The sequence below is a fragment of the Pristiophorus japonicus genome, chromosome 3 (assembly GCF_044704955.1).
Source record: "Pristiophorus japonicus isolate sPriJap1 chromosome 3, sPriJap1.hap1, whole genome shotgun sequence".
Taxonomy (NCBI): domain Eukaryota; kingdom Metazoa; phylum Chordata; class Chondrichthyes; family Pristiophoridae; genus Pristiophorus; species Pristiophorus japonicus.
The window spans coordinates 214,645,414-214,668,788 of record NC_091979.1 but is presented as its reverse complement, the minus strand read 5'-3'; the positions used below and the strand labels follow the sequence as shown (position 1 = coordinate 214,668,788).

The following is a 23,375-nucleotide window of genomic DNA, read 5'->3' as shown; positions in this document are numbered from 1 at the left end:
GTGTGGAGGCAGAGGGCATGGCTGAGGTGCTGAATGAGTACTTTGCATCTGTCTTCTCCAAGGAAGAAGATGCTGCCAAAGTCATAGTAAAGGAGGAGGTAGTGAGATATTGGAAGGGATAAAAATTGATAAGGCGGAGGTTAGAAACATAGAAAATAGGTGCAGGAGTAGACCATTCGGCCCTTCAAACCTGCACCACCATTCAATAAGATCATGGCTGATCATTCACCTCAGTACCCCTTTCCTGCTTTCTCTCCATACCCTTTGATCCCTCTTGCCGTAAAGGCCATATCTAACTCCATCTTGAATATATCCAATGAACTGGCATCGACAACTCTCTGCGGAAGGGAATTCCACAGGTTAACAACTCTTGAGTGAAGAAGTTTCTCCTCATCAGTCCTAAGTGGCTTACCCCTTATCCTTAGACTATGTCCCCTGGTCCTGGACTTACCCAACATCGGGAACATTCTTCCTGCATCTAAGCTGTCCAGTCCTGTCAGAATTTTATGTTTCTATCAGATCCCCTCTCATCCTTCTAAACGCTAGTGAATACAGGGCCAGTCGATCCAGTCTCTCCTGATATGTCAACCCTGCCATCCCGTGAATCAGTCTGGTGAACCTTTACTGCACTCCCTCAATAGCAAGAACATCCTTCCTCAGATTAGGAGACCAAAACTGAACACAATATTCCAGGTGAGGCCTCACTAAGGCTCTGTACAACTGCAGTAAGACCTCCCTGCTCCTATACTCAAATCCTCTCGCTATGAAGGCCAACATACCATTTGCTGCCCTCACTGCCTGCTGTATCTGCATGCCAATTTTCAATGACTGATGTACCATGACACCCAGGTGTTGTTGCACCTCCCCTTTTCCTAATCTGCCACCATTCAGATAATATTCTGCCTTCGTGCTTTTGCCACCAAAGTGGATAACCTCACATTTATTCACATTATACTGCATCTGCCACGCGTTTGCCCACTCGCTGTCCAAGTCACCCTGCAGCCTTTTAGCGTCCTCCTCACAGCTCACACTGCCACCCAGCTTAGTGACATCTGCAAATTTGGAGATATTACACTCCATTCCCTCATCCAAATCATTAATGTATATTGTAAATAGCTGGGGTCACAGCACTGAGCCCTGCGGCACCCCATTAGCCACTGCCTGCCATTCTGAAAAGGGCCCGTTTAGCTTCCTCTCTGCTTCCTATCTGCCACTCACGTCAGTACATTACCACACCAATCTCTTGTGTGGGACCTTGTCAAAAGCCTTTTGAAAATCCAAATACACCACATCCACTGGTTCTCCCTTGTCCACTCTACCAGTTACATCCTCAAAAAATTCTAGAAGATTTGTCAAGCAGAATTTCCCTTTCATAAATCCATGCTGACTTGGACCGATCCCGTCACTGCTTTCCAAATGTGCTGCAATTTCATCTTTAATAATTGATTTCAACATTTTCCCCACTACTGATGTCAGACGAACCGGTCTAAAATTACCCGTTTGCTCTCTCCCTCCTTTCTTAAAAAGTGGTGTTACATTATCTACCCTCCAGTCCATAGGAACTGATCCAGAGTCGATAGACTGTTGGAAAATGATCACCAATGCATCTACTATTTCTAGGGCTACTTCCTTAAGTACTCTGGGATGCAGACTATCAGGTTCCGGGGATTTATCGGCCTTCAATCCCATCAATTTCCCGCCTAATAAGGATTTCCTTCAGTTCCTCCTTCTCACTAGACCCTCGATCCCCTAGTATTTCCGGAAGGTTATTCGTGTCTTCCTTCATGAAGACAGAACCAAAGTATTCGTTTAACGGTCTGCCATTTCTTTGTTCCCCATTATAAATTCACCTGATTCTGACTGCAAGGGACCTACGTTTGTTTTCACTAATCTTTTTCTCTTCACAAATCTATAGAAGCTTTTGCAGTCAGTTTTTATGTTGCCAGCAAGCTTCCTCTCATACTCTATTTTCCCCCTCTTAATTAAACCCTTTGTCCTCCTCTGCTGTGTTACAAAATTCTCCCAGTCCTCAGGTTTGCTGCTTTTTCTGGCCAATTTATATGCCTCTTCCTTGGCTTTAACACTATCCTTAATTTCCCTTGTTAGCCATGGTTGAGCCACCTTCCCCGTTTTATTTTTACTCCAGACAGGGATGTACAATTGTTGAAGTTCATCCATGTGATCTTTAAATGTTTGCCATTGCCTATCCACCATCAACCCTTTAAGTATCACTCGCCAGTCTATTCTAGCCAATTCACGTCTCATTTCCTTAAGTTCAGGACCCTAGTCTCTGAATTAACTGTGTCACTCTCATTTTAATAAAGAATTCGACCATATTATGGTCACTCTTCCCCAAGGGGCTTCGCACAACAAGATTGTTAATTAGTCCTTTCTCGTTACACATCACCCAGTCCAGGATGGCCAGCCCTCTAGTTGGTTCCTCGACATATTGGTCTAGGAAACCATCCCTAATACACTCCAGGAAATCCTCCTCCACCGCATTGCTACCAGTTTGGTTAGCCCAATCAATATGTAGATTAAAGTCGCCCATGATAACTGCTGTACATTTATTGCATGCATCCCTAATTTCTTGTTTGATGCTGTCCCCCAACCTCACTACTACTGTACACAACTCCCACTAGCGTTTTCTGCCCTTTGGTATTCCGTAGCTCCACCCATACCGATTCCACATCATCCAAGCTAATGTCCTTCCTTACTATTGCATTAATTTCCTCTTTAAGCAGCAATGCCACCCTGCCTCCTTTCCTTTCTGTCTGTCCTTCCTAAATGTTGAATACCCCTGGATTTTGAGTTCCCAGCCTTGGTCACCCTGGAGCCATGTCTCCGTGATGCCAATTACATCATATCCGTTAACTGCTATCTATGCAGTTAATTCGTCCACTTATTCCGAATACTCCTCGTATTGAGGCACAGAGCCTTCAGGCTTGTCTTATTAACACCCTTTGCCCCTTTTAGAATTTTGCTGTAATGTGGCCCTTTTTGCTTTTTGAAGGCTGGCTGTACTTAAAGTAGATAAGTCACCAGGACCAGATGGGATGCATCCTCGGACACTGAGGGAAGTGAAGGAAGAATTCGCAGAGTTACTGGCCATGATCTTACAATCCTCGTTAGAAACGGGGGTGGTGCCAGAGGACTGGAGCATTGCAAATGCTACACACTTATTTGAACAAGGGAGTAACGATAAACCCAGCAATTATAGGCTGGTTAGTTTAACCTCTGTAGTGGGGTAGCTTTTAGAAACAATAATCAGGGACAAAATTAACAGTCACTTGGACAAGTGTGGATTAATTACGGAAAGCCAGAATGGATTTGTTAAAGGCAAATCGTGTTTAACCAACTTGATTGAGTTTTTTGATGAGGTAACAGAGGGTTGATGGGGGCAATGCGATTGACGTGGTGTAGATGATACTTTAGAGGTGTAGCTTACAAAAGCGTGGAAATTATGAGAAACCTGTATAAAACACTGGTTCGGCCTCAACCTGAGTACTGTGTCCAATTCTGGGCACCAAACATTCGGAAGGATGTGAAGACCTTAGAGTGGGTGCTAAAAAGATTTACGAGAATGATTCCGGGGATAAGGGACTTCAGTTACGTGGATAGACTTAAGAAGCTGGGGATGTTCTACTTGGAGCAGAGAAGATTTGATAGAGGTGTTCAAAATCATGATGGGTCTAGACAGTAGATAGAGGAAAACTGTTCCCATTGGCAGAAGGGTCGAGAATCAGAGGACATGGATTCAAGATGATTGGCAAAAGAACCAAAGGCGACATGAGGAAAACTTTTTTTACGCAGAGAGTGGTTAGGATCTGGAGTGTACTGCCTGAAAGGGTGGTGGAGGCAGACTCAATCACGGCTTTCAAAAGGAAGTTGGATAAGTACCTGAAGGAACAAAGTTTGCAGGGCTACAGCACAGAATGGCCTCCTTCTGTTCTGCAACCATTCTATGATTCTATTCTGGAGCACAGAATGGGCTAGGAACACTATATCATGTAGCACAGAATGGGCCAGGGTTACTATCATGTAGCACAGAATCGGGCTTGACTGAGATGCTCTTCAGAGTTGATTGACTGACAATGCTCATTATTGAAGAACCACTACTTGATTGAGGTACTAGAGAGTTACTGGAGCCAACGCAGAAACCAGCCCCAGTGAGAGTTAGTAGAGGAGGGGGTTGTTTTCCTAAGTGGGCAGTTCCGCGAGTTTTATTGTATGACGCGAGTCTTGTTTTTTTTCCCGCAGTGTGAACAACATCTCTTCTTTAGTGGATTTCCGATACTGTCAGAACATTACTGAGCTTTACCTCAGGAAGAACAATATTCAGAGTCTGGCAGAGATCTGCTACCTGAAGGGATTGCACCGCCTACGAGTGCTGTGGTTGTCAGAAAACCCTTGCTGTGGGGCAGACCCCCACAAATACAGAATGACTATCCTGCGGAACCTGCCACACCTACAGAAGCTGGATAACCAAGGTACAGAAGCATCGGTTGCAGCACCATTGAGCTGGATATATTTGCTAGCAGAATTTGTTTGTCCCAGTTGTTCAATAATGGGGACTAGCATTACTCACTCCCCAGAGCTAATGTAGTAAGTGTTGACCACTCAGAAGTTATTGAAAATATATTTTAATGAGTCTCTATCGTGACTCCACACTGCTGATGAAATTGTTTGAAAGCTGATAGCAAGTTAGAAGTGTCCTTTCGATTTATATAGCAACCTCAATGTACCAAAATGCACAACCAATATGGGGTGGATTTTCGGGTCTTCTGCGCTCTGTTTTTCGGAGCGACGGCAATGCTAGCAATGAGGTCTTCTGGGCGGGCAGTCAGCCTCCAGCACCCTGCTGGGATCCTCGGGTCCGGTTTTGCGGCAGCGCGGAGCAGCACCAGAGCTGCACCAGTGTGCAACACCCCTGATTGCGACACCAGCGCGAGTTTTAACTTCAGCCTGACCTGTGCATCCTGCAGCGCCCCCTGCAGTGAACGCCTGGTAGATCAGGCGGTCCAATGATACCGACTGCAGAGAGGTAAGTAATGGACTCCTAATGTAAGTGTGATTATTTTTTCTTTTAATTTTTTTTGCGATTTATGGTTGTGGTGTGAGCAATGTTTTGGATATGTTTTTGTGGTTTTTAGGTTTATTTTTCTCCCCCAGGCGTTTCTCAGAACGCCCCAGGCCTGGCTCTTTAGCTCGGAATTTTCCCATGCTAGCGCCTCCCTTAGCGCTGCGCCCCCTGACTTGGGACCCAGCTGCCCAATTTTAGTTACTGAGGCGCAAACTTTACTGCCCGGCAGCCGTTATCGCCCAAAATTATCAAAGCCGAAAATCCAGCCCTAGATATTCAAACGGTAAAGGGAGCTTCACTCTATCGAACCTGTGCTGCACCTACCCTGGGGATGTTTGATGGGATTGTGTTCTTGAACCTTTTGTCACCTCTTGCATTCATTTCTACCTTTCTCGCAACTCCATGTTTGACCCCCTCCAATCAGGTTTCCGCCTGTGCCTCAGCACTGAAACTATCCTTATTAGAGTCAGAAATAACATCCTATAGGACTGTAGTACAAAAAGCAAAATACTATGAATGCTGGAAATCTGAAATAAAAACAGAAAATGCTGGCAATACTCCGCAGGTCTGGCAGCATCTGTGGAGAGAGAAATAGAGGTGTTCCTCATACCACATCTGCTGCCTGACCTGCTGAGTCGTTCCAATGACTGGCCATGGTGAACTATCTTTCCTCATCCTTCTCGACCTGACTGCACCATCTTCCTTTTTAAAAATTAATTCAGGAGGAGCGGGGAGGAGGAGCGGGGAACAACCTCCGCAGTGCTGTTAGGTACGGATCTCCAGGATTTTGACTCGATGACAATAAAGGTACAGCGCTATATTTCCAAGTCAAAATAGTGTGTGACTTGGAGGGGAACTTGGTGTTGCCATGCGCCTGCTGCCCTTGTCATTCTAGATAGTAGAGGTTGTGGGTTTAGGAGGTGCTGTTGAAGAAGCTTTGGCGAGTTGCTGCAGTGCATCTTGTAGATGGTACATGCTGCAATCACGGTGCGCCAGTGATGGAGGAAGTGAATGTTTGTTTTAAGGTGGTGGATGGGATGCCAATCAAGTGGGCTGCTTTATCCTGGTTGGTGTCGAGCCTCTTGAGTGTATTTGGAGCTGCACTCATCCAGGCAAGTGGAGAGTATTCCATCACACTCCTGACTTGTGCCTTGTAGGGAGTCAGGTGAGTCACTCATCGCAGAATACCCAGCCTCTGACCTGCTCTTGTAGCTGCAGTATTTGTGGCTTGTCCAGGATGTTGATGGTGGGCAATTTGACAATGGGAATGTCATGGGGAAGTGTCCTTCAACACCTCCCTTCCGTTACCTAGCTGGGTGGCACTGCCTTCTCCTGGTTCCCTTCCTATCCAACCAGTCGTAGCCAGAGAATTACCTGCAATGGCTTATTTTCTTGATCCCGCACTATTACCTCTGGTGTCCCCCAAGGATCTATCCTCGGCCCCCTTCTATTTCTCATCTACATGCTGCCCTTTGGTGATATCATCCAAACACACAGCGTCAGTTTCGATCTGTCTTAGCACCACCACGTCTCATGGCCCCTTCACTGGCTCTGATTTGTTATGCTGCTTGTCAGCCAAGCAGGATGTGCAGAATTTCCTCAAATTAAATATTGGCAAGACTTCAGTCCCCACTTCTGTTCCATAGCCACCAACTCCATCCCTCTCCCTGGCCACTGTGAGACTAAACCAGACTGTTCATAAACTTGGCATTCTATTTGACCCCAAGATGAGCTTCCGATCCTACCTCCCCAATCCTCTCCATCATCAAGACTGCCTACTTCCACCTCCATAATGCCCGTTTCTGCACCTGCCTCAGCTCATCTGCTGCTGAAACCCTCATCCATGCCATTGTTGCCTCTAGACTCAACTATTCAAATGCTCTCTGGCTGGCCTCCCATCTTCCACCCTCTGTAAACTTGAGCTCATCTGAACTTCTGCCTATATTGTAACTCACACCAAGTCCCGTTCACCCATCACTCCTGTGACCAACATTGGCTCCCAGTCCAGCAATGCCTTGATTTTCAAATTCTCATCCTTGTATTTAAATGCCTTCATGGCCTTGCCCCCTCACTATCTCTATAATCTCCTCCAGCCCTACAATCTTCTGAAATCTCTGTGCTCCTCCAATTCTGCCCTCTTGCACATTAATCGCTCTACCATTGGCGACTGTGTCTTCAGCTGCCTAGGCTGTAAGCTCTGGAATTCCCTCCCCACCTCTCGCCGCCTTTAGGTTACTCCTTAAAACCTACCTCTGACCAAGCCCTCCTAATATCTCCTTACGTGGCTCTGTCAAATTTTGACTGATAATGCTCCTGTGGAGCACCTTGGGACATTTTTGGTACGTTAAAGGCACTATATAAAGTGAGTTGTTACTGTATCTGTGCTGTGCCTTCCCTGAGTGTGTTTCATGGGACAATGTAGTGGGAGATTTACTCTGTATCTAACTGAGGTCAGTTTTGTTACTCTAGCCAGTGGTTTACCTCTGGAACACTTGGCTATTGGGTCAGAATTTGCTGGTAAAATAAGGATGAGTTTAATCATCCAGCAATTTATGGTGAGGATGAGATACCCAGTGAGTTGCGAATCGCTACAAATTGCTGGACCATTTGCACTACTCCGCCAGTAGTCTTCTGAAAATGGCAACTCGTTGTCAACCTCCCTATAAGATTCAAGAAATTGCTCCATTTGCACTGTTAAAACATGTCAAACTTGCCGCAGAAAGTTGGGGCTGGTAGTTAACGACGTAAGGACCCTGTTAATTACTAGATTATGGTCCTGAAATGCTACTCAACCTATCCAGCCCAGAAATCGAACAATTGAAACAGTAGAGTCTCATTCCTGCAGGTCGTAAATTGTTCTTGAGCTACTTAAAAAAATTTAAAAAAAATGTTTTTCTTTTCCTTTTTTTTTCCCTCCTGTACCCAATGTGACTTCAACTCGCCCTGTTTCTTTCTCAATCCTTAAATCTCATTGGTTGAGGAGATACATTGTTGGTCCCATTGTTTATTAAGGTCCCAGATGTCCCACTGCCCTCGCCGTTATCAGCTCGCACTTCCAGCAATTTGTGCCGCAAATATTATTGAGCTGGAAGTTGAGGAAAAAATCTACCTAATGTTCCGCCATTCAATGAGATCATGGATGATCTGTATCTTAACCCCATCTACCCGTTTTAGTTCCATAACCCTTAATACTCTTGTCTAACAAAAATTTATCAGTGTTCGTTTTGAAATGTTGAATTGACCCCCAACCTAAACAACTTTATGACGGGATGAGTTCCAGATTTCCGCTACCCTTTGTGTGAAAAAGTGATTTTTAACATCACCCCTGAATGGCTTGGCTCTAATTTGAAGGCTATGCCTCCTTGTCTAGACTCTTGCCCCCCCCCTCCCCACCAGCAGAAATAGTTTCTCTCTCTCTACCCTATTGAACCCTTTAATCATCATCTTAAACACCTCAATTCGATCACCCCTTAATCTTCTATATTCGAGGGAATACAAGCCTAGTCTGTGCAATCTGTCCTCATAATTTAACCTTTTTAGCCCCAGTATAATTCTGGTGAATCTGCACTGCACACCCTCCAAGGCCAATATCCTTCCTGAGGTGCGGTCCCAGAACTGAATGCAGTGCATCAGATGGGGTCTGACCAGAGCTCTGTATCTGTAACATAACTTCCACACCTTAGTCTTTATCGCAAGGGCTGGAATACAAACATTCCATTAGCCTTTTAAATTGTTTTGTACCTGTTGACTAGCTTTTAGGGATTTCTGTACACAAACTCATAAATCTGTTTATCCACAGTTCCTAGCTTCTTGCCATTTAGAAAATACTCATCTTTCTTTCTTTGATCCAAAGTGGATGACCGCACAATTTCCTCATGTTGAGAACTCCATCTGCCACAGCTTTGCCTATTCACTTAATCGATCAATGTCCCTTTTGTAACATTCTGCTCCCATCTCCACTATTTACTGTGTCACCTAACTTAGTGTTGTCAGCAAACCTGGATTATATGGTTCTCTATTCCTTCATCTAAGTCATTTATGAATATAGTGAAAAGCTGAGGCCTCACTACAGATCCCTGGGGAACACCATCAGTCACATCCTGCCAATTTGAGTACAATTTAAATGGGTGGCCCCTTATTCTATGTCCCCGAGTTTTAGTTTCCCCTATGAGTGGAAATATCCTCTCTGCATCCATCTTGTCGAGCCCCCTCATTATCTTGTCTTTCAATAAGATCACCTTTCATTTTTCTGAACTCCAATGTGTATAGGCCTAACCTTCTCAACCTATCCTCATAAGTCAACCCCCTCATCTCCGGAATCAACCTAGTGAACCTTCTCTGAATGGCCTCCAATGCAAGTATATCCTTCCTTAAATACGGAGACCAAAACTGTACGTTGTACAGTTGTAGCAGGACTTCTCTGCTTTTATATTCTATCCCCCTTGCAATAAAGGCAACATTGGGGGTAATATATTAGCATAGATAGAGGATTAGCTAACAAACAGAAAATAGAGAATCGGGATAAATGGTTCATTCTCAGGTTGACAATCAGTAACTAGTGGGGTGCTGCAGGGATCAGTGCTAGGACCCCAATTATTTACAATCTATAATTAACGACTTGGAAGAAGGTACCAAGTGTAACGTAGCCAAGTTTGCTGATGATACAAAGATGGGAGGAAAAGCAATGTGTGAGGGAGATACAAAAATTCTGCAAAAGGATATAGACAGGCTAAGTTGTGGGCAAAAATTTGGCAGATGGAGTATAATGTTGGCAAGTGTGAGGTCATGCACTTTGGCAGAAAAAAATCAAAGAGCAAGTTATTATTTAAATGGAGAAAGATTGCAAAGTGCTGCAGTACAGCGGGGCCAGTGGGGAGTCAGGAGGCGGAGCGGGATGTTGCTGGGGCCTACAAGAGGCCCAACAGGAGCGTCGGCAGTTCGAGGGGCCAGCGGGGAGTCAGGAGGCGGAGTGGGACGTTGCTGAGGCCGACAAGAGGCCCACCGGTGCAGCTGCAGCAGGGAGGCAAAAAAGAAGTAGAAAGAAATCGAAAGGTGACGTCACAGCCAAGGGGGTAAGTGATTGGCTGGTGATTGGCAAGTAGTTTTTCTTTTCCTTTCCTATATCAGTAAGCAACCTTTAGCATTGTTGTTGCCAATTTAAGTTTATCTAAGGGTTAAGTCATGGCAGGACAGCTCGGACAGGTGTTATGCTCCTCCTGTACTATGTGGGAAGTCAGGGACGCTTCCGGTGTCCCTGATGACTACATGTGCGGGAAGTGCATCCGCCTGCAGCTCCTGATGGACCGCATTGCGGCACTGGAGCTGCAGGTAGATTCACTCTGGAGCATGCACGATGCTGAGAATGACATGAATAGCACGCTTAGTGAGTTGGTCTTACCGCAGGTAAAGGGTACAAAGCCAGATAGGGCATGTATGACCAACAGGAAGAGCAATGCAAGGAAGGTAGTGCCCGGGTCCCCTGCAAAACAGATACACCACCTTGGGTACTGTTGAGAGGTATGACTCATCAGGGGAGGGCAGCAGCAGCCAAGTTCATGGCACCGCGGGTGGCTCTGCTGTGCAGGAGGGCAGGAAAAAGAGTGGGAGAGCTATAGTGATAGGGGATTCAATTGTAAGGGGAAGAGATAGACATTTCTGCGGTCGCAACCGAGACTCCAGGATAGTATGTTGCCTCCCTGGTGCAAGGGTCAAGGATGTCTCGGAGCGGGTGCAGGGCATTCTGAAAAGGGAGGGTGAGCAGCCAGTTGTCGTGGTGCATATAGGTACCAACAATATAGGTAAAAAACGGGATGAGGTCCGACTAGACTAATTTAGGGAGCTAGGAGCTAAATTTAAAAAGTAGGACCTCAAAAGTAGTAATCCCAGGATTGCTACCAGTGCCACATGGTAGTCAGAGTAGAAATCGCAGGATAGCTCAGATGAATACGTGGCTTGAGGAGTGGTGCGCAAGGGAGAGATTCAAATTCCTGGGACATTGGAACCGGTTCTGGGGGAAGATAGGACCAGTACACACCGGACGGTCTGCACCTGGGCAGGACCGGAACCAATGTCCTAGGGGAAGTGTTTGCTCGTGCTGCTGGGGAGGAGTTAAACTAATATGGCAGGGGGATGGGAACCTATGCAGGGAGACAGAGGGAAGTAGAATGGGGGCAGAAGCAAAAGATAGAAAGAAGAAAAGTAAAACTGGAGGGCAGAGAAACCTAAGGCAAAAAGGGCCACATTACACCAAAATTCTAAAGGGGCAAAGTGTGTTAGAAGGACAAGCCTGAAGGCTCTGTGCCTCAATGCGAGGAGTATTTGGAATAAGGTGGACGAATTAACTGCGCAGATAGCAGTTAACGGGTTTGATGTAATTGGCATCATGGAGACATGGCTCCAGGATGACCAAGGCTGGGAACTCAACATCCAGGGGTATTCAACATTTAGGAAGGATATAAAGAAAGGAAAAGGAGGCGGGGTGGCATTGCTGGTTAAAGAGGAAATTAATGCAATAGTAACAAAGGGCATTAGCTTGGATGATGTGGAATCGGTATGGGTGGAGCTACGGAATACCAAGGGGCAGAAAACGCTAGTGGGAGTTGTGTACAGACCACCAAACAGTTGTAGTAAGGTTGGGGACAGCATCAAACAAGAAATTAGGGATGCATGCAATAAAGGTACAGCAGTTATCATGGGTGACTTTAATCTACATATTGATTGGGCTAACCAAACTGGTAGCAATGTGGTGGAGGAGGATTTCCTGGAGTGTATTAGGGATGGTTTTCTAGACCAACATGTCGAGGAACCAACTGGCCATCCAATACTGGGTGTTGTGTAATGAGAAAGTACTAATTAGCAATCTTGTTCTGCGAGGCCCCTTGGGGAAGAGTGACCATAACATGATAGAATTCTTTATTAAGATGGAGGGTGACGCAGTTAATTCAGAAACTAGGGTCCTGAACTTAAGGAAAGGTAACGTCGATGGTTTGAGGCATGAGTTGGCTAGAATAGACTGGCAAGTGATACTTAAAGGGTTGACGGTGGATAGGTAATGGCAAACATTTAAAGATCACATGGATGAACTTCAGCAATTGTACATCCCTGTCTAGAGTAAAAATAAAACTGGGAAGGTGGCTCAACCGTGGCTAACGAGAGAAATTAAGGACAGTGTTAAATCCAAGGAAGAAGCATATAAATTGGCCAGAAAAAGCAACAAACCTGAGGACTGGGAGAAATTTAGAATTCAGCAGAGGAGGACAAAGGGTTTAATTAAAAGGGGGAAAATAGAGTACGAGAAGAAGCTTGCTGGGAACATAAAAACTGACTGCAAAAGCTTCTATAAATATAGATATGAAGAGAAAAAGATTGTTGAAGACAAATGTAGGTCCCTTGCAGTCGGATTCAGGTGAATTTATAATGGGGAACAAAGAAATGGCAGACCAATTGAACAAATACTTTGGTTCTGTCTTCACGAAGGAAGACACAAATAACCTTCCGGAAGTACTAGGGGACCGAGGGTCTAGTGAGGAGGAGGAACTGAAGGAAATTGTGTTAGGGAAATTGATGGGATTGAAGGCCAATAAATCCCCATGGCCTGATAGTCTGCATTCCAGAGTACTTAAAGAAGTGGCCCTAGAAACAGTGGATGCATTGGTGATCATTTTCCAACAGTCTATCGACTCTGGATGAGTTCCTCTGGACTGGAGGGTAGCTAATGTAACACCACTTTTTTAAAAGAGAGAGAAAGCGGGTAATTATAGACCGGTTAGCCTGAAATCAGTAGTGGGGAAAATGTTGGAATCAATTATTAAGGATGAAATAGCAGCGCATTTGGAAAGCAGTGACAGGATCGGTCCAAGTCAGCATGGATTTATGAAAGGGAAATCATGCTTGACAAATCTTCTGGAATTTTTCGAGGATGTAACTAGTAGAGTGGACAGGGGAGAACCAGTGGATGTGGTATATTTGGACTTTAAAAAGGCTTTTGACAAGGTGCACACAAGAGATTGGTGTGCAAAATCAAAGCACATGGTATTGGGGATAATGTACTGACGTGGATAGAGAACTGGTTGGCAGACAGGAAGCAGAGAGTTGGGATAAACGGGTCCTTTTCAGAATGGCAGGCAGTGACTCATGGAGTGCCACAGGGCTCAGTGCTGGGACCCCAGCTCTTTACAATATACATCAATGATTTGGATGAAGGAATTGAGTGTAATATCTCCAAGTTTGCAGATGACACTAAACTGGGTGGCGGTGTGAGCTGTGAGGGGGACGCTAGAGGCTGCAGGGTGACTTGGACAGGTTAGGTGAGTGGGCAAATACATGGCAGATGCAGTATAATGTGGATAAATGTGAGGTTATCCACTTTGGGGGCAAAAACGCGAAGACAGAATATTATCTGAATGGCGGCAGATTAGAAATAGGGGAGGTGTAACGAGACCTGGGTGTCATGGTTCATCAGTCATTGAAAGTTGGCATACAGGTACAGCAGGCGGTGAAGAATGCAAATGGTATGTTGGCATCATAGCTAGGGGATTTGAGTATAGGAGCAGGGAGGTCTTACTGCAGTTGTACAGGGCCTTGGTAAGGCCTCACCTGGAATATTGTTCAGTTTTGGTCTCCTAATCTGAGGAAGGACATTCTTGCTATTGAGGGAGTGCAGCGAAGGTTCACCAGACTGATTCCTGGGATGGCAGGACTGATATATGAGGAGATACTGGATCAACTGGGCCTTTATACATTGAAGTTTAGAAAGATGAGAGGGGATCTCATAGAAACATATAAGATTCTGACGGGACAGGTTAAATGCGGGTAGAATGTTCCCAATGTTGGGGAAGTCCAGAACCAGGGGACACGTCTTAGGATAAGGGGTAGGCCATTTAGGACTGAGATGAGGAGAAACTTCTTCACTCAGGGTTGTTAACCTGTGGAATTCCCTGCCGCAGAGAGTGGTTGATGCCAGTTCATTGGATATATTCAAGAGGGCGTTAGATATGGCCCTTACGGCTAAGGGGATCAAGGGGTATGGAGGAAAGGGGTACTGGGGGAATGATCAGCCATTATCTTATTGAATGGTGGTGCAGGCTCGAAGGGCTGAATGGCCTACTGCTGCACCTATTTTCTATGTTTATGTTATGACCTGGGGGTGCTTGTGCATGAAACACAAAAGGTTAGAATGCAGGTGCAGCAAGTGATCAGGAAGGCCAATGGAATCTTGGCCTTTAATGCAAAGGGGATGGAGTATAAAAGCAGGGAAGTCTTGCTGCAATCATACAGGATATTGGTGAAGCAACACCTGGAATACTGAGTGCAGTTTTGATTTCCATATTTATGAAAGGATATACTTGCTTTGGAGGCAGTTCAGAGAAGGTTCACTAGGTTGATTCTGGAGATGAGGGGGTTGACATATGAGGAAAGGTTGAGTAGGTTGGATCTCTACTCTTTGGAATTCAGAAGATTGAGAGGTGATCTTATCGAAACGTCTAAGATTATGAGGGGGCTTGATAAGGTGGATGCAGAGAGAATGTTTCCACTGATGGGGGAGATTAGAACTAGAGGGCATAATCTTGGAATAAGGGGCCGCCCATTTAAAACTGAGATGAGAAGAAATTAATTTTCTCGTAGGTAAATCTGTGGAATTCGGTGCCTCGGAGAGCTGTGGAAGCTGGGACATTGAATAAATTTAAGACAGATAAACAGTTTCTTAACGGATAAGGGAATAAGGGGTTATGGGGAGCGGGCAGGGAAGTGGACCTGAGTCCATGATCAGATCAGCCAAGATCATATTAAATGGCGGAGCAGGCTCGAGGTTGCCGTATGGCCTACTCCTGCTTCCATTTCTTATGTTCTTGTGTAACATTCCATTTGCCTTCCTGATTACTTGCTGTATCTGCATACTAACTTTTTGTGTTTCATGCACAAGGACTCCCAGGTCCTGTACTGCAGCACTTTGAAATTTTTCCCCATTTAAATTATAATTTGCTTTTCTATTATTTCTGCCAAAGTGGATAACCTCACATTTTCCCACATTATACTCCATCTGCCAAATATTTTCCCACTCACTTAGCCTGGTTGTTGGAGGTCCATCATCTCCAGCCCCACGACATTGCTGCAGGAGTTTTTCAGGGCAGTATCCTAGACCCTTCAGCTGCTTCATCAATGACCTTCCTTCCATCAAAAGTCAGAAGTGGGGATGTTTGTTGCTGATTGCAGTGTTTAGTACAATTTGCAACTCCTCAGGTAATGACGCCATCCGTGCCCGCACGCAGCAAGATCTGGACACCATTCAGGCTTGGACTGATAAGTGGCAAGTAATATTCGTGTCACTCAAGTACCAAGCAATGGCCATCTCCATCAAGCAAGAGTCTAACCACGGCCCCTTGACATTCAATGGCATTGGCATTACCATCACCGAATCCCCTACTGTCAACATCTGCAGGTAACCATTGACCAGAAATGTAACTGAGCCAGCCACATAAATACTGTGGCTACAAGAGCAGGTCAGAGGGTGTGTATTTTGCATATAGTGTCTCTCCTCCTTGCTCCCCAAAGCCTTTCTACCATCTACAAGGCACAAGTCAGGAGTGTGATGGCATACTCCCCGCTTTCCTGGATGAGTACAGCTCCAACAGCACTCGAGAAGCTCGACCTCATCCAGGACAAAACAGCCCGTTTGATTGACACCCCATCCACCACCTTAAACATTCACTCCCTGCACCATGGCTGCAGTGTGTACCATCTACAAGATGCACTGCAGCAACTTGCTTGGCTTCTTTGGCAGCACTTCCCAAACCCGTGACTTCTATCACTTAGAAGGACAAGGGCAGCAGGTGCATGGGAACACCATCACCTGCAAGTTTTCCTCCCAGTTACACACGATCCTGACTTGGAAATATATTGCCATTCCTTCATCGTCGCTGGGTCAAATTCCTGGAATTCCCTCCCCAACAGCACTGTGGGAGTACTTTCACAACCTGGACTGCAGTGGTTCAAGAAGGCGGCTCACTACCACCTTCTGAAGGGCAATTCTGGATGGGCAATAAATGCTTGCCTTTCCAGCGACATCCACATCTCGCGAATGAATTAAAATAAAAGAAATATAGATGAATGACTGATGTACAGAGGGAAACGAGTGGACTTGCCCAGTATGAATCAGCAGCTTTGGGCAGAGGTGGGGGAAGGAAGATGAGACCCCAGTATCCAGCAGTTAATGAAAGTTACTGAGCTGTTCTTACTGAAGCATTTTAATCCATCTGTTGTAGCGGTGACCGAGGAGGAGCTGGCTCAAGCTTTAGAGGATGGAGAAGAGATGGCTGCCATGCCAAGCAAGGAGCCAACAAACAACCACTCCAGAAGAGAATCCGGCACCTCTGAACCAAGCACAGAAACGGAAAGTGACCTCTTGAGCTTCAGGATGGAGGAGACAAAGTGAGGAAGAGGCAGGATCGACTTTCTGTCCTCATATTTAATCAGCAGGGTCACACATACATTTCTAAAAACCCAACGTGACATTTACCAATGAGCTGCCGATACGAGGGCGATTTAGTTGTGTTGTAACCTGATTCAAATGTTCACTGGCAGGTTGGTTGCTCTACCTGAGGTTTTATACTGGAAGGTTGTATTCATTGAAGGAAGGGATGTTAGTGCTGGAGAATGGAACACTTTTCCAATTCGGTGATCTATTGTTGGCATCAAGCATTCCAGGGTAAATACAGCACACTTAGACTCTACTCGCCCACAACAAAGTACCTCAGCCCCAATTTTGCTTCACTAGAGTGAATGCCCTATTGGACACGTTGCATCATGTGGTCTCTTTCAGTGGGATTGTCAACTTAGTCACATAGCACAGGAGGCTATTTGGCCCACCATGCCTGTGTTGGCTCTCTGAAAGGGCGACCAATTAGTCCCACTGCCCTGCTCTTTTCCATTAGCCCTGCAGTTGTTTCATTTTCAAGTGTTTACCTAATTCCCTTTTTGAAAATTATTATTGAATCTGCTTCCTCTACCCTTTCAGGCAGTGCAAACCAGATCATAACTCATTGCGTTTATAAAAAAAAAAAATCTCATCTTTCTCCCCACCCCTTCCCCCCCTCACCTTTTTGCCAATTATCTTAAATCTGTGTCCTCTGGTTACCGACGCTCCTGCCTTAATCCCAGGAGGTGCCACATTAGGAGCAGATCTAATGGAGCTCAATTTCACACAAAACAGTTACAGCCAGTAGATAGAGGAGAGCCTCTTCACATCAGTTTGGGCTGAATTTGCATTTGTATAGTCATTTAATGCAGGAAAGGTCCTGAGGCACTTCAGAGGAGAATCGGGACACCGAGGGAGCTTTACTCTATATCTAACCCATGCTGTAGCTGCTCTGGGAGTACTTCATGGGACGGTGTAGAGGGAGCTTTACTGTTTCTAACCCACACTGTACCTGTCCTGGGCGTGTTTGATGGGACAGTGTAGAGGGAGCTTTACTCTCTCTCTCTCTCTCTCTCTCTAAACCATGCTGTAGCTGCCCTGGGAGTATTTCATGGGACAGTGTAGAGGGTGCTTTAATAATAAAAACAGAATGCTGGAAATCTCAGCGGGTCAGGCAGCATCTGTGGAGAGAAAAACAAAGTTAACGTTTTGGGTCGACGGCCCTTCGTCAGAACTGCTGAATGTTTGAAAAGAGCGCATTCTTAAGCACTGAAAGGGGGATGGAAAGAAAGAAGAAAAGGGAAGGTCTATGATAGGGTGGAAGGCAGAAGAGATTAGAGAGACAAAAGGGATGATGGGCTGAATTGAAATGGTAATGACAGAAGTTAGAAAAAGGTTCGTCTGGATAGGGTGTGAATGGCAGAGTAATGACCAGCTGCCATTAAAAATAAAGAGAAAAACAACATAAGATTGCGGGGGGGCGGTGCGGGCTGGGGGGGGGCGGCGGAAAAAGAGCCAAAGATGGCCAGAGGTTATGCTCTGAAATTGTTGAACTCGATGTTGAGTCCAGAAGGCTGTAACGTGTCTTACGAAAGATGTGATGCTGTTCCTTGAGCTTGCGTTGAGCTTCATTGGAACAGTGGAGGACTCCGAGGACAGAGATATCAGAGTGGGAGTAGGAGTGGGAACTTAAAGTGACAGGCGACCGGAAGCTCAGGGTCACATTTATGGACTGAATGGAGGTGTTCAGCAAAGCGGTCACCCAATCTACACATGGTTTCCCCAATGTAGAGGAGACCACATCGTGAGCAGTGAATACAGTATACTAAATTGAAAGAAGTAAAGTAAATCGCTGTTTCACCTGGAACAGAGAAATTTGGGGCCCTGGACAGTGGTCTTTTTTTTTTCTCTCTGTCTCTAATGGCAGCTGGTCATTACTCTGCCATTCACACCCTATCCAGATTAACCTTTTTCTAACTTCTGTCATTACCATTTCACTTCGGTCTATCATCCCTTTTGTCTCGCTCATCTCTCCTGCCTTCCACTCGATCACAGACCTTCTCTTTTCTTTCTTCCCCTCCCCCTTTCAGTGCTTTAGAATGCGCTCTTTTCAAACATTCAGCAGTTCTGACGAAGGGCCGTCGACCTAAAACGTTAACTTTGTTTTTCTCTCCACAGATGCTGCCTGACCCGCTGAGATTTCCAGCATTCTGTGTTTTTATTTCAGATTCCAGCATCCACAGTATTTTGCTTTTGTATTTGTTGTAGAGGGAGCTTTACTCTGTATCTAATCTGTGCTGTACCTAATGGTCTATGACTTTGGGAAATCACAGCCTGGTGACTGGTCAGGGAAGGGCCGATTCTCTGTCACTGGTCCCAGTTTTGCCTACATTCAAAGGAAATTGAAAACTTCAGTGATGGACAGGATAGCACAGTGTTTACAGGAGCCACTGACGCTGGAGTCCGATCCAGATAACGTCTATTCCAACTATAGGGGGTGCCCAGTGGGCAGTAACCAATTTAATTTAGCCATAACAACGGCACAGCCAAGCCCCACTCAAAGAAACGTTCTTATAGTTGTAAACAATACAGGCTTCTGATCTTGGGTAGCATTTATTAATCCAACTGGTATTCACTCTAGTAAAATCCGAGAAGAGCTTGGATTGAAACTACTGGGAAGAGACAAATTCTCCTCCTCTGTTGCAGTGAAGGAAACAAACACCAGCAATGGCACCAAAAGGGTGAGTACAATACTAACTGTGTGATTGAATCTTGGAATTGTAGGGGACGAAATTGCGCACCGCTGGAAACTGAGCGCACCAACCGTGTTTCATCTGTTTTTACCGGCGAAGTTGATGCAGTGGCCTCTTGAGCAAAATTCCACTCTATATGGCTTTTTTTCAGCGGACCGGAAGTCGGTCATGATGGGTGTGGATGTGCAGCGGTGATTAGACGTTTTCACACTAGAGAGGTGGAAGTTGGGGGCGGGTGTAGTGTCCGCCGCTGTCAGTAGCACTGATGACGTCATCATGGTGCCGCGTCACCACGTCTCTCCCCTTCACTTAAAGGGGAGATCAGCGCGATTCTTTAACTTCACCAGGGAGGGTTGCAGCCGGGCTGTAAATTTCTCCTTCAAATATTTTATCCAATTCCCCTTTGAAAGTTATTATTGAATCTGCTTTCACCACCTTTTCAGGCAGTGCATTCCAGGTCATAACCATTTGATGCACTTAAAAACATTTATAAATAACAAATAAATAAATAATCCTCATGTTGCCTCTGGTTCTTTTGCCAACCACCTTAAATCTGTGTCTTCTGGTTACTAGCACTTCTGCCACTGGAAATAGTTTCTCCCTAGATACTCTCAATTCATTAATGATTTTAAACATCTTCAAAGACTCGTGTACGTACACCCCCAGGTCTCATTGTTCTGACACCCCCTTTAAAATTGTACCATTTAGTTTATATTGCATCTCATTCTTCCTCCCAAAATGAATACTTTCACTCTCATCTGTGTTAAATTGCATTTGCCATGTGTCTGCTATTTCACCGGTCCGTCTATGTCCTCCTGAAGTCTGTTATCCTCCTGACTGTTTACTACATATGAATGTTGTCATCTGCAGACTTATCTGTATACCCAAGTCCAAGTCATTGATATATCAAAAAGAGCAGTGGTCCCAACACCGACCCCTAGGGAACATCACTGTATACGTCACTCCAGTCTGAAAGACAACCGTTCACTGCCACACTCTGCTTTCCGTTGGTTAGCCAATTTTCTATCCGTGCTGCCACGGCCCCTTTAATCCCAGGGGCTTCAATTTTGCAAACAAGTCTATTATTTCTTACTTTATCAAACGCTCTTGAAAGTCCATATACACATCAACTGCACTACTTTCATCAACCCTCTGTTACTTCATTAAAGAACTCAATCAAATTAGTCAAGTGTGATTTGCCTTTAACAAATCCATGCTGGCTTTCATTAATTAATCCATATTTTTCCAAGTGCCAATTAATTTTGTTCCGGATTAATGTATCAAAGTTTCCCCACCTCTGATATTCGGCTGATTGACCTGTAATTTCTGGGTTTATCTCACACCCGTTCAAAAATGGGGAGAAACATTTGCAATCCTCCAGTCCTCTGGCACCACTCCCATATCTAAGGAGGTTTAAAAGATTATGGCCAGAGTCTCCACTATCTCTACCCTTACTTCCCTCAGCAACCTATGATGCATTCCATCTGGAATGACTACTTTTCTACATTGAGTGCTGCCCAACTTTTATGTGCCTCCTCTATCTATTTTTGTCCTATCCTATTTCCCTACTACCTCCTGCACACTTGCTGAATGAAATACCAAGTTGCACCAAGGTTGAAAAGAGCAAACCCAAAACTAAGCTTGGGATGAGGAAGGGGAGACCGAGGAAGTGAGGAGTTGCATAGTTTTGAGGTCCTGGGAGAGAATGAGTTTGAGTAGGAGAGTGCAATGAGTCCTGATTTCAGCAGAGGGAGGAGGCAGAATGTATAGGACTTGATTGGCATGCAGTGATCATTAGGTTTTCTTGTAATTAGTAAATGTAAAATTGTAGTTAATTAAGTTCTATTGGTTTTCTCTCCAGCGCACCTCCAACGTGCTGAGTGCTGTTCTGCTGCTGTTGAAAGAGCTGGATGCAGATGGGCTGGAGATCGTGCACAGAACAGCAGAACATAAGCTCCGAATGTTGCACAGGAAAGAGTCTGAACAGGACAGATGAGCTGCAACCGACCTGGGTTCACAGACTGCTAGCGAGTTGCTTTTCATTCCTGTGGACGTGGTTTCAAAATGTAATAGAAATGTTACAGGAAATGAAAGCAAAGACTTCGCCACAGGGTTAACATCAGGCGTTACTTGTCCTAGAGGGTGTCTATCAAATGCTATATATACACAGGTGTCCTGCCTGCCTGCCTGCAGGCTGTTTATCGGGACCAGAAGCTGCACACAATATCATCCTTGTAATTACGCATGGCATAATGGGAGAGCGAGAATTCATCAGATACACTCCCATTGGTGCAATTCAGCTTGGAGAGGACAGTTGTGCTACTCTACAAGAGGTACCTGCATAATAAAAGGGAATAGGTATCGGAAAAAGCTATGTAATACCATTTCATCCATACAGCCTGTAGGATTTTATGTCACTTGCCAGTTTTTTTTTTTCTCTCTCCATGTCGTGGTATTACCTACATTAATCATTCAGTGCTTCGGCATCCATTCTTAGCACAAATGTGGATCCGAAAGTAAATAAAAGTCCCCTGTGAAAATGTTTTTTTTTTATAGTCCAAGTGCAGCTGTCCCCAGAAATGTGCAGTGTATGTCCTGGCTGGGGTCAGAACAGGAAGGTCCCAGGTTGATGGTCACCCAGGATATCTGCTTTCAATCACTATCTAGTGACTGCTGATGGAAAGCACCTGTATAATATCAGTTTGGATTGCAGCAGTCATATCCCTCATGCTCCAACAGCCCACTAATACTTACCGTATAGTGTTAGCATGTGAAGATTGCCCATTTGGGATAGATATTGGATGGAGAGAGATCACTATGGAACTGATCCACCAAAAGTCAATGGTGGTGGGGGAGGGAGCAGGAAAAAATGGTAACAAATTAAAATCCTCCTAGTGTATCAGATCATTTATTTTGTAAACTAGTTTAGCTTTGCTCTCCCATCGCTTATGAGACTTGAATCTAGTAACCTCATTATTCCCAGATATTTTATACCATCTAACTAATCGCTCCTGGCTATATAGTGCACAACTAAATGTTATTTCAGCAAAATAGGTTCTTCATTTTGCACAGACCAGTTGGTGCATGATTTAATAATGCATGCAGCTTTACATTATCTGATCAAAACCAATTATTATTGAATCAAAAGTATCACAATCTTCAAGTTTGACAGCTAAATTGGAAATGCATTTCAGAGCAGAATTTTTCAAGATGTTGAATTTGTTGGTATTTTATCCTACCTCCACTGAACCTTTGCAAAAAAAATTGTGAAGCACTTAGTGGAAATAGTTCCATTCATTAGAATTATTATTTAGCATTCAGAGTGTATGAAGATCATATCCAGTTGGAATTTGATTGAGGAAGGTGTTTGGATTTTAAACTTTGCTTTGGAAAATGTGACCAGAATTTAAATAAAGTGAGAAAATAATTTTGGCTGATTTGGTATAATTCGCACCACTGAGTTAGGTTATGGGTTCAAACCCAACTCCAGACTTGAGCACATAATGCAGCTTGATGCTTCAGTGCAAAACTGAGGAAATGCTGCCCTGTCAGGGGTGACATCCTTTGAATGAGATATTAAACCAAGGCCCTATCTGCAGGCATTCCCTCATTATTTTATGGGCAGGCAATGCAACAATCTCCTATTCACTCAAACACTGCAGGAACTGAGACATGGGACAGTGAAATGGTGGGTGAAGGATGTATGACTGTTGATGAGGGGATCTTGTGCCTAATAAGTTTCATTCATTTCTTCTTTTGCTGGTGCAGAGGAGTCATGCTTCAGTATTTCAGCCTCTGCACGGACATGTGCCTTACCTTAATTTGACCAGCCTGATGAGATCAATTAAATGTTTATGGCACTGAATTGCAATTGGTGTGATTGAGGTGGCACTGATTGCCAAACCACCTCCTTCCAAACTGGTTGAACCTCTTATTTATGGTATATCATGCCCTGGGTGCCAAGGTGCGTTTTTCTTGCCCTTATCTCTTAAACAAAATCTCCAGCAAACTTCAGAAAATCTTGAGGTTTTGGTCAGTGCAGACCCTTTTCATGTTCCTCCCTATAGTGCTTTGGAATTCTTACTTGAGCTATAGCTCCAGATTTCTCTCTCCTAATCAAACTTCT

At 44.8% G+C, this 23,375-nt stretch overlaps 1 protein-coding gene across 3 annotated transcripts in view; it reads left to right on the top strand.

Annotated features, from left to right (window-relative positions):
- Positions 1 to 22,681, top strand: part of cfap410 (cilia and flagella associated protein 410) — a 52,931-nt gene extending 30,250 nt beyond the window's left edge. For all 3 annotated transcript variants that reach the window (XM_070876248.1, XM_070876249.1, XM_070876250.1), the window contains 4 exons: positions 4,261 to 4,490; positions 16,345 to 16,510; positions 19,138 to 19,237; positions 21,111 to 22,681. In XM_070876248.1, the coding sequence (XP_070732349.1) occupies positions 4,261 to 4,490; positions 16,345 to 16,510; positions 19,138 to 19,237; positions 21,111 to 21,245 (631 nt within the window). In that variant the 3' untranslated portion in view covers positions 21,246 to 22,681. The remainder of the gene's footprint in view (positions 1 to 4,260; positions 4,491 to 16,344; positions 16,511 to 19,137; positions 19,238 to 21,110) is intronic.
- The last annotated feature ends 694 nt before the right edge of the window (positions 22,682 to 23,375 follow it).